Below are 12,533 nucleotides of genomic sequence, written 5' to 3'. Positions count from 1 at the left end.
ACCCCCACACTCCCACACTTCCATAACAGTCTTCTCGTGATAAGCTACCAAGTACAGTTGTACCTGCCGTGAAAAGCAGCTGGAATGAAAGGACAAGGACAACGGGCAAGTCCTGCAGTACGCTTATAATTATATTCTTACAAAAAAGTATCCCTCTTAGGAAAGGACAACTTTTACACGTTACATGTCTGGGCGATGTGAGACCACCTCCGCATACAACAACACACATCCATCCTCCCCCCGCTCCTGCGCCCACCATTTCAATGTTTCGATTGTCAACCTAGCAGTTTAAGAAGCTTTAGATATGAGCTTGGGAAGCTAACGTCTTTACTTTGCATACCCGCTATGCCCCCCCCCCCCCACCTCCGCACCTCCCCACTCCTCCCAGGACATCCGGGATGTTCCCCCGGACACGATTTTGAACTTTTTAAAAGAGATCAAGATTGTTTTACAAGATTTGAAGTACCAGAAGTACATGATAGTGATTAATTTTTAGAACCTTCTTTTACAGGGATAGATCTGAATGTCTGAAACGTAGAACTTGCCATGTGAAGTGAAAAAGAAAATAACTGCATCGGTCTCGAATAGCAGCTAGCATCTGCTGGAGGGACATTAAAACCCAAAAACCAAACCAAACCAACCTCCCAGGAGAGACTGACCGATTTCGTGAGTGCGTGACATTTTACAGATTGTTTAGACAACGGGTTGTTTTTTTCTTTTTAAAGAAGAGTGAATCGTCTCGGCTCTTATCTCAAACCTAATTGCAGCAAATGGTATATAATAATAACGAGTATTTATATAGCGCCTTATCCGAAGTTCAAAGCGCGTATGAAAGGAAATTATATATGAACAAAAAACACAATACTATTTACCAGAATACATTGTTTCAAAACTTAAAGTCCACTGAAAATAAGACAAATCAGCGCAATATACATCACTAACAGGAATTAGAGAAAGGGGGAAAGATTCCCTGTAACGTAATAATATCATCTTACCATTGAATACATTCTATCAAGGATTTCTCAATTAAAATAACTGCTTTGTAACATTACATTATAAGCTTAAATGCAGCATTATATATTCAAATGATCAAATTGTTAAAAGTCCTACACCATTCTTTCTGCGTCTTTTCACGCTTACAGTGAATGCTTTGTTGACATCTAAACTCGCATCAGTAACTGCAGGCAGCAGTTTCAAAGTGTTTTCTGAACCGTTCGGCTTGGACGACGCTTGGCATTGGCTAAACTGACACAATACAATTGCATTTATGGGCGAGAAGTGGGGACATACAACACAGTACAGAAAGGATACAAGAACTCGGTCAAGTATGTGAAGCAGACAGACAGTCAGGCATACAAACAGACACACATGAACGTACTCACGCACGCACACAAGCACGCAAACAGACAGACTAGACAGCCAAACAGACATATATACACACGCACTTTTTCATACAGACACGCGCACGCACACACGCAAGCACGTACGCACGCACACACACATGCATGTACGCACGCACGCACGCACGCACGCAAGCACGCGCACACACGCACACACAGATACACACACACACACATACACACACCCACATACACACATACACACATACACACACACACACACACACATGCACCTGACCAAATGTCATTTTACTAACCCACAAAATGAGTTAAAAAAATATATTTGTGTGTTATCACAGACATTATGAACTTGCATGACAGGAATGTATCACACGCCCCCGCTGACCCTTTGTGTTTTGAGAGCCAAGATGGAAGCAACGATTCGCCATTAACATACCAAAAAAAAAAAAAAAAAAAAAGGCACGTATAAAACAGAGAGAACAAAAGAACGCGACGACACAAGAAAAACGGAAGATACTTTCCGACAAATATATTAATATCTTAATCCGTCCATACAGAAGCAACAGAGCTAGTAATCCCCTCAAATATTAACAGCAACCAAAAGGTCAATTATTTGCTCTACTAAATATTAACAAGAGCATTCTGTTGTTATATGAAGTCTTATATCGCGCGCGTATCTCCAGACTCGGACTCAAGGCGCAGGCATCTATTCATGCCGTGTGAGATGGAATTTTTTACACAATACATCACGCATTCACATCGGCCAGCAGATCGCAGCCATTTCGGCGCATATCCTACTTTTCACGGCCTATTATTCCAAGTCACACGGGTATTTTGGTGGACATTTTTTATCTATGCCTATACAATTTTGCCAGGAAAGACCCTTTTGTCAATCATGGGATCTTTAACGTGCACACCCCAATGTAGTGTACACGAAGGGACCTCGGTTTTTCGTCTCATCCGAAAGACTAGCACTTGAACCCACCACCTAGGTTAGGAAAGGGGGGAGAAAATTGCTAACGCCCTGACCCTGGGTCGAACTCGAAACCTCTCGCTTCCGAGCGCAAGTGCGTTACCACTCGGCAACCCAGTCCCCCCGTTGCAACCTTGAACTGACAGGATTCTACGTTCTGCGTAGTTATTATTACAAATAATGTGGTTGTTTATACGACACCAATCCTTATATAAATTAGTTCTAAACGCCACACAATTGTCAGATACTGGGTTACTTATCGCATCACTTTCTGACACCTTCCTCCGAAAGCGCCGTATGGCTGCCTAAATGGCGGGGTAAAAACGGTCACAATGATACACGTAAAATTCCACTCGTGCAAAAACACGAGTGTACGTGGGAGTCTAAGCCCATGAACAAAGAAGAAGAAGAACTTTCTGACACCTTTACTGTGTTTGTTGTGATGCACTTTGAGAGTGAGAGCTCTGGCATTCTGTCGTTTTTTTCAAACATACATGAAAAAGTCTTCGTGGGATATTGTGATGATGAAAATACACGAAAGGTATATGCAGGTGAAGGGTGTTCGCTGGGGTGTGTGGTGGGTGAGGTGGCTCACATTGGGGGGAGATGAGATTCCTTCGGCCGCGCACGCGCATGGACACACACGCACGCACACACATGCACGTACGCATGTACTGCACAAGTACACATGCACGTACGCACGTAGGCACGCACCCAAACACACACACACACACACACACACACACACACACACACACACACACACACACAGACTTTGGCAGTAACTCTGAATTTACATTGCTGACTTCGTTGGTTTTTGTCAGACATAATATTTCATATCAGTTCTTGCTTCACGTAAGATGAAGAAAAAAATTATACCTTGGCCCCGAAAACAACATGAAACGGAGGAGGGAAAATATGAAAAGACTGAAAACAATAACAAAGAGAACATTTTATTTGATATAAAATAAACTAACAAAACTGTCGATTCCCCAAGGTGAAATAAAACCACCTGCTACTTTAATTTATACTGCTAAACATCCTCTTTTTACATTTAGTCAAGTTTTGACTAAATGTTTTAACATAGAGGGGGGAATCGAGACGAGGGTGGTGGTGTATGTATGTGTGTGTGTGTGTGTGTGTGTGTGTGTGTGTGTGTGTCTGTGTGTGTGTCTGTCTGTCTGTCTGTCTGTCTGTCTGTCTGTCTGTCTGTCTGTCTGTCTGTGTGTGTAGAGCGATTCAGACTAAACTACTGGGCCGATCTTTATGAAATTTGACATGAGAGTTCCTGGGTAGGATATCCTCGGACGTTTTTTTCATTTTTTCGATAAATACCTTTCATGACGTCATATCCGGCTTTTTGTAAAAGTTGAGGCGGCACTGTCACACCCTCATTTTTCAATTAAATTGATTGAAATTTTGGCAAAGCAATCTTCGACGAAGGCCGGGGTTTGGTATTGCATTTCAGCTTGGTGGCTTAAAAACTAATGAGTGAGTTTGGTCATTAAAAATCGGAAACTTGTAATTAAAATTATTTTTTTATTAAACGATCCAAAAACAATTTCATCTTCTTTTTCGTTCTTTTCTGATTCCAAAAACATATACATATGTTATATTTTGATTAAAAACAAGCTCTGAAAATTAAAAATATAAAAATTATGATCAAAATTAAATTTCCGAAATCGTTTTAAAAACTATTTCATCTTATTCCTTGTCGATTCCTGATTCCAAAAACATATAGATATGATATGTTTGGATTAAAAACACGCTCAGAAAGTTAAAACGAAGAGAGGTACAGTAAAGCGTGCTATGAAGCACAGCGCAACCGCTGCCGCGCCAAACAGGCTCGTCACTTTCACTGCCTTTTGCACTAGCGGCGGACTACGTTCAGTTTCATTCTGTGAGTTCCACAGCTTGACTAAATGTAGTAATTTCGCCTTACGCGACGTGTTTTTTGTTGTCCCAAGCTACTCAAATGATGCTTCTTTTATCTGCACAAATCTCAACACTCATAAAAAGTCTCCTTCCTAATGTTACCGCGAGATTTCCTGTGGAGATCACGTGAAGCGAATCCACCCACTGCGTCCACCGCAGACGCTCACCGACGGGTTCTCACGCTCATTTGAATAAGTCACACACAAAGAGAGAGAAATGAAGTGCTCACGGGGAATGAAAAGACTAAATTAACATCACGACTTGATCAAACCTTTAATTGACACAGTCTCCCACGCTGCACATTCATAGGAAATAAAAGAACCCGCGTGTGTACGCAAACTGTTTACAAGAAACGCACAGTTAGGGCTTGCAACAGATTGAAAAGAAACAGAAAGGAAATGTGTAATACCTGTGGACTTACACGTTTAACCCGAGCGAACTTGCAAGTTTTCTTCAAATGAGGCTCGTTATGTCTGCACGCCGCATCAAGGAACACGCAGAGAGAGAGAGAGAATTGAATTGAATTGAATTGAACTTTATTTAACAAGGATTAAGATTTAAGGCTACGCCTTTTCTTACAATCTGTCCTTGGGACGCACAGACACACAATGATAAAATTGAAAAATTAAAAATTAAAAAGTTAAAAAGTTTACCAACAAAAGGTCAGAAAACTTCAGCACGTGATGATGATGATGATGATGATGATGATGATGATGATGATGATGATGATGATGATGATGATGATGATGATGATGATGATGATGTTGAACAGAGTGAAGGGACGACCTCGACACCAAGAAGATATTACCCGAAGCACAGAATGAGTGGTTGACGGGCCTGAGTAGATTATTTTTTGGACTTCAAAGCTGGTGAACATTCAGCACCGATCATTTACTCACTCTATCTTGTGGAGCAAATCATAACCTTGTAAACGATATTATTCAGATATAGGGAAGGATATCCCTCTCTTGCTATGGTGCCTGTATACCTGTTAAAAAGACTGCTGACGAACACCCAAGGTCAGCCGTGTACCACACGCACGTACTCGAGAGAAGAGAAACAGGAAGAAGAAAAGAGAAGGCTGAATCAGATTGCGTAAAACTATAGTGTCATCATTTGAACAGTTCACGGTACAGTCGAACCTGCCCTGGAGACCACCTGTTCATGAAGACCACCTGTTCACGAAGACCACCTGTTCATGAAGACCACCTGTTCATGAAGACCACCTGCCCATTTAAGACCACTCCAAAGGATCCCCGACGGTTTTTACTACTATAAAAATCAACTGTCTAAAGAGACCACCTGTCTAAAGAGACAACGTTTTCTCAGTCCCTTGGGTGTTTTTTTTTTTAGACAGGTTCAACTGTACATGCTGTGGTCAACTCGGGGACAGCTTGGCTTAGCTTACCATTGCATTGAACCCCACCATCACCCCCACACACACACACACACACACACACACACACACACACCAACCCCCACCCCCCACCACCCCCGCCATCACCCACCCCTCTTTTAAGACCAGCAACAATTTGTGCAACTCGAAAAAATAGAGTGTTTAACTTGAAGTAAATTTGCAGACATTATGAACAAAAAAAGTAAAACAAGCATGATCTCCAAAGGGGAGAAATCTTATATTCAGGAGTCCTAAAAGGAGGGTTCCACACACACACACACACACATACACAACACACACACACACGCACACACACAAAACACACACACACACCCACACACACACAGACACAACACACACACACACACACACACACATACACACATACACAACACACACACACACACACAAAACACACACACACACATACACAACACACACACACACACACACACACACACACAAAACACACACACACACCCACACACACACAGACACACACACACACACCACACACGCACACACACACACACACACACACACACACGCCAGACACAAACACACACACACACAAACACACATAAACATGCACACACACGCCACACACACATACACACACACACACACAGACACACTCAACTCCTCATATATATGTCACAGGGGAAACTAGAATTCAGTAGGATCCGGAATCCTACTAGTAGAGACTGGAATCTCAGTTTCTACTAGTAGATACTGGAATTCCAGTCTCAACTGGACTTTTTCAAGTTCAAACTGGAATTCCAGTATCTACTAGTAGATACCGGAATTCCACTTACAACTGGATTTTTTCCAGTTGAAAGTGGAATTCCGATATCTACTAGTAGAAACTGGAATTCCAGTTTCAACTAACAGCCAGTTCATGTTGGAATTCAGTTTAAATTGGAATTATTTGAAAACTGAAAAAGAAACTGGGATCATATCCACAGAGAGGGTTCAACTTGAAAACAAAGCTTAGATGTGACAATGACTTCTTCACGTGAATCTGAGTTGTTGTTGCAAATAAAGTGACCAATGTTCTCCAGCCAGAGTAATATGGAAATTGGAATTATTTGAAAACTGAAAAAGAAACTGGGATCATATCCACAGAGAGGGTTCAACTTGAAAACAAAGCTTAGATGTGACAATGACTTCTTCACGTGAATCTGAGTTGTTGTTGCAAATAAAGTGACCAATGTTCTCCAGCCAGAGTAATATGGAACAACCGAGGCCCTTCTATTCACAGTGAGTCTTGATCAGTTGATCAGAGTGAAGTGTCAGTGACAGACAGCAGTCAAGATTGAAGATGGAGTCCGAGTCAGAGGATCAGAAAACTCTGTTTTATTCTCTTTTAGAAGCACACATACGGAGTCTTGATGACAGCAAACGAGAATGTTTCTGCATTGCCCAAGAGAAGTACACAAAAATAGTGAAAGCTCTGCAACTGAACAAGGGCCAGCAATGTCCAGAAGGTGCCAAATTCAAGTACAGGTGTGCAAAGCATTATAAATTACAAGTTGTGGGGGCAAGGACAATGCTATGTTGCCAGAAAACCAACTGCCCGGTTGTGACCAGAGAGGAATTGTTTGCGACAATTGCGCGATGTCACGTTCATGTTGGCCATGGGGGAAGGGATAAAACGTGGGCGGAAATCAAAGCAAACTACGCAGGAGTCCACCACTCAGCAGTCAGTGTGTTCCTGAAGACCTGTCCCAGCTGCAGGCAGCGCCAGGTGGTGAAATCACTTCCATCTGGAAAGGCAATGATCAATCTGTCTTTTCTACTCAGAGTCCAAATCGACCTCATTGACTTCCGCAGCAGGCCTGACAGGGACTTTAAATGGATCCTGCATGCAAGGGACTGTTTTTCGAAGTTTTCTTGGGCCTATCCCTTGGAATCCAAGACTGCAGCAGAGGTAGCAGGTCATCTGTTCGACCAATTCTGCACCTTTGGACCACCACGCCTCCTGCAGAGTGACAATGGCAGAGAATTCACGGCGAACGTGATACGTGAAGTGTGTGATCTGTGGCCTGGAACAGTGATCATCCATGGACGCCCAAGACATCCTGAAAGTCAGGGTAAGTGTTCGTTTTTATTTGTATTTTTTTCAGAAATGAAAATTAACCCTTACAGTGCCTACAAGACGGGTATACCCGTCCTGCACTCTAGCCAGTTAGAGAAAACATTCTTGTCGAAGAGTGACCATGCATTGAAACACCCCGGCAGTGAAAGGGTTAATGAGGCAGACCTACCGGTGGTAACATGTTTTGTCTGTTGCATCTGTCAAAAGATAAACATTCAGCTTTTTTCGTAATCGGATCATTTTTCACATTTTACTGACATTGAATTGAAACACCCCGGCAGTGAAAGGGTTAATGAGGCAGACCTACCTGTGGTAACATGGAATATGAAACCGAAATTTAACGCAATAGGTCTAATCTAAAATTTCCATAGTGGTGATTGTGATTGTGATTTTTTTTTTTACTGGCGGTATAACAAGCTAAAATGGGTATGAACTGAACCGCTATGATGTCCAGGTTTTGAAAACTAATGTCGCAGTTGCAGCACTTTAGTACAACATGCTAGATTAACCCCTTGTTACCAAAACCAGGAAACTTTGAAGTTTTCACTCATTCCCCTAGTTTTGGAAAACGGCACTTTGAATTTTAATTTAAAAACATATTATGAATCTGTTTGACTTCCTTGACCTTTACAGATGTATTTTAAGGCATTTTGAGAAGGGATTGCGTTATTAAGACTGGGAATATATCAAAAGTATTAAAAAAAATTATGGAATTTGAGCAATATTTGGTAAAACGTTCTCATCACATCAGTCAAACTATGGATTAACATGGATAAATAGATGTTATTTTAACCGTCTGGGGGTGTAAAATTTGAAAAGTGATTTTGGTGTGCCTCAATTTTACATAAAAGTCCAAATTAACCTCTTGTCTGTGAAATATGGAAAAAATGCCATTTTTCATTTTTCCAACTTATTTTTTCTTCAAAATTAACGATATGTTATCCAACGTTACCGATTTGGGTCTGTTTGATCTCCTAAGCCTGTCTAACTGCATTTAAAGTGAAATACACAGTGCCATTTTTAAAAATTAGGGGAATGAGTGAACTTTTCAAAATTTTGACGTTTTGGGGCAACAAGGGGTTCATTTGGCATGTTGTACTAAAGTGCTGCAACTACATCACTTTTCAAAAACTACACACCATAACGGTTCAATTGATACCAAATGGTCGAAATGGTCATGGCACTTAAAGGGGTATGAAAGACCTAAACCGGAAGTAGAAATCTTTGAACGGCAGCTGATACATTACCTTATCAACTCTCATTATCCAAAGTTTCAAGCCTGTAAGTCCAGTATTACTTCAGAAACATCGGAAAACTCAAAATCAAATTAAACAATTATTATCCGGAAGTGGTCCTAAAGGCTGAATCTTATCATCCCATGTGATGGGAGAAGCCTGGAAGATTCCAACTCAATGTCCGACGCGAAGCCACACTTCCCTTTTGATAATAAAACGTTGTTTTTTTACCACTTCCGGATAAGGATTGTTTATTTTGATTTTGCGTTTTCCGATGTTTCTCAGCGAATACCAGGCTTTCAGGCTTAATTTTCTGGATAATGAGAGTTCATAGAGTAATGTATCAGCTGCCGTTCAAGGAATTCTACTTCCGGTTTAGGTCTTTCATACCCCTTTAATGGTACTGTGACAGTACCATGAACCTTTCGATGAATGATACACTCGACTTCTCAAATTAAAACTGCTCTAGCAGCTTTATAAATCAGCTTTACAACCTGAAATATGGGCTACAGACATAGTGCAGTGGCCTAGGCTTGAAAAGGCCTCTATTTAAGGTGACAGTATCCAACTGGGATTGCTTCACTGTGTGCAGGGTGCATTGAGAGGGGGAACGGAGACCTACAATTGAAACTAGGCAAATGGATGGATACCAATGGCCCACAATGGAGCAGGGGATTAAAGTCTGTGGTTCACTCAATCAACACATCAGTTTCAAGTGCAACTGGGACAACACCGTATGAACTTGTATTTGGTCAGAAACCACGTTCGGACCAAGCTGTTTGGGAGGAATTTGCAGCTCAGGGTATTGTGCGTGAAGAAGATTTGCCAAATGATCTGCTTGTTATGCTTCCCACAATGAGGCAGGAAGGTGCAGTCGTGCAGTCAGTGAGTGAGGAAGATGCAGTCATTGAGTCATTGAGTCAGGAAGGTGCAGTCGTCGAGTCATTGAGTCAGGAAGGTGCAGTCGTCGAGTCATTGAGTCAGGAAGGTGCAGTCGTGCAGTCAGTGAGTGAGGAAGATGCAGTCGTTGAGTCATTGAGTCAGGAAGGTGCAGTCGTCGAGTCATTGAGTCAGGAAGGTGCAGTCGTCGAGTCATTGAGTCAGGAAGGTGCAGTCGTTGAGTCATTGAATCATGATGGTGCAGTCGTGCAGTCAGTGTGGCTGGACAATGTGGGGCGTGTAGTTCTGAGTCAAGAAGACACAGCCGTGAGTCAGAGAAGTGCAGTTGTGCAGTCAGGGAGCCAGAGTGACATCAGCTGCGAGGACGACGAGAGAATCACTGTGTGGAGTGAAGTGGTCTTTGATACAGTTCTGCAGCCAGTCAACAATTCTTTGCCAACTCCCGGACCTTCAACTGCTGGTATGTGGTATGCTTCTATCTGAATTGGTTTTAAAAATCTTGTGTTTTAGAGATATTGGCCATGCAACCATTGGACTAGTTGACGCCCATTACTGTATTAGTCGTATTAATAGGAGTAACATTCCATTACATTAACCCTTTTGCAGCCATAACAAACTAATGATGAACACAATTTTGATAATGATAGACAATGCAGGAGACGGGAGGTGCACTGGCAAGGGTTAATGACTCTGGGGATTAATGGCAGATTTGATGCAAATACAACTACAGTTCATTTGTTTCACAGGTGCTGACCGTTCTTCAGAAGCAGTCAACTTTCAAAAAAAACTTTCCTGTCAAAATGGGTCAAGTGTATGTTTTTGCAATGAATTATTCAGAATTTCTTCCTGTATCACTTCAACGTCGAAACACTAGTACACAGTGATTAATGTGTACACATACATGCCACATTATCATGTCACATTTCCCAACAGAGAAGAAGAAGAATGACTGCAAATGTCTGTTGCAAATACAACTGCATTTTATTTGTTTCACAGGTGCTGACCGTTCTTCAGAAGCAGTCAACTTTCAGGATCCTCTCGGACCTTCTCTCAGCACTCCTGAGCAGCATGCCACTGGTAAGTTTCTTCACACTTCCCTCAACACACTTTCAATGTGCCATATTTTCTATCAATTTATAAAGACTAGTTTGAAGATGTTAACAGGTTAACCCTTACACCACCTTTCTTGGTTTTCACACCAGCGTAGACGATTTTAATTTGTTTGTTTCACAGGTGCTGGTGGTTCTTCTCTCGGCATTGTAGAAAACGTGGATTCACCAAGTACATCATCTACTACCTGTACCAGCCACAAGCGAGGAAAGGAGTATCTTCTTTTGAGCGACAACGTCATCGTTTGTTCTGGCACAGAGCACACAAATCTTGACGTTGTGCATGGTGTGAAAGTGACTAAAACCACTCATGCTGTGTTTTCTGTTGACGAAGTGTTCGTTCCTACACATGTGCCTACAATTGCCAACCCTATGAATGAACCATTAGAAGTAGGACAGTTTGTGTTGTGGAAACGCACTGCAACAGTGCAAAATGAAGAAGGGAACACGGCTCACAAGGAGAAGCGACTTGTTGCCAGAAATAACTATTTGAAGGCTGCCAGACGTCAAGACACGAGGTACCAAAAGAAGGTAAAAGACGTGACCCAATCATTCCAAAACGGGCACACTGTCGGAGTGAAAATCCACAGTGCCGACAGGACCAACACTGACGTGCGGCTCTTGACCTGCAAGATTCTGGAATCAAAGATGAGGGGCGGTGATTCTGTCTATCGGGTGTATTGCCCGACTGGAATTGTTAAAAACTGGTTTCGGGGGGTGGAGCTTGTGGACATGAGCAGTGTGGTCCTCCCACATCTCAATGTGGTAAACCCACAGACTCTTAAGGAAGTGTCCCTCATTCAAGCCTCCAGGTCATCAACTGGTTGGCAAAACCGTGGAGCTGTCGCCAGGTCCGTCTGTACGTGCACAGGCGCGTGCATGACAAAGAGGTGTCCGTGCAAAGATGCCAAACTTGCATGTGGCACCAAATGCCACCCGCACAGCAAGAAATGCAAGAACATGTCCTGAAGTTGTCTGATGTGATTTTCATTGATTTGACTATGCAGTTTGTGGTGTTGGGTCTTTTTAAACAATGGATTTGCTTTCAATAAAGTAGTCAACTGTTCATTTTAAACAAAAAAGAAACTACATTCATCTCCATCGCGAAATTCCAATTTGAACTGAATTCCAACATGAACTGGCTGTTAGTTGAAACTGGAATTCCAGTTTCTACTAGTAGATATCGGAATTCCACTTTCAACTGGAAAAAATCCAGTTGTAAGTGGAATTCCGGTATCTACTAGTAGATACTGGAATTCCAGTTTGAACTTGAAAAAGTCCAGTTGAGACTGGAATTCCAGTATCTACTAGTAGAAACTGAGATTCCAGTCTCTACTAGTAGGATTCCGGATCCTACTGAATTCTAGTTTCTACTGTGACATATATATATACACACACACACACACACACACACCCACACACACACACACACACACACACACACAAATAAACACACACACACACACACACACACACACACACACACACACACACACACACACTGTCCAAATCTTGCCCTCAAGCGA

The 12,533-nt window shown here is 42.1% G+C and overlaps 1 protein-coding gene across 1 annotated transcript; it reads left to right on the top strand.

Moving 5' to 3' along the window:
• The first annotated feature begins 6,311 nt into the window (after positions 1–6,311).
• Positions 6,312–12,145, top strand: LOC138953964 (uncharacterized). The gene is made up of 4 exons (XM_070325981.1): positions 6,312–7,758; positions 9,591–10,358; positions 10,895–10,975; positions 11,132–12,145. Exons 1-4 carry the CDS (start codon positions 6,987–6,989, stop codon positions 11,974–11,976), a joined length of 2,466 nt encoding a protein of 821 aa, XP_070182082.1. The 5' UTR covers positions 6,312–6,986; the 3' UTR covers positions 11,977–12,145.
• The last annotated feature ends 388 nt before the right edge of the window (positions 12,146–12,533 follow it).

The sequence above is a fragment of the Littorina saxatilis genome, linkage group LG17 (genome assembly GCF_037325665.1).
Source record: "Littorina saxatilis isolate snail1 linkage group LG17, US_GU_Lsax_2.0, whole genome shotgun sequence".
Classification (NCBI taxonomy): Eukaryota; Metazoa; Mollusca; class Gastropoda; order Littorinimorpha; family Littorinidae; genus Littorina; species Littorina saxatilis.
This window is presented reverse-complemented; position numbering and strand designations above follow the sequence as displayed.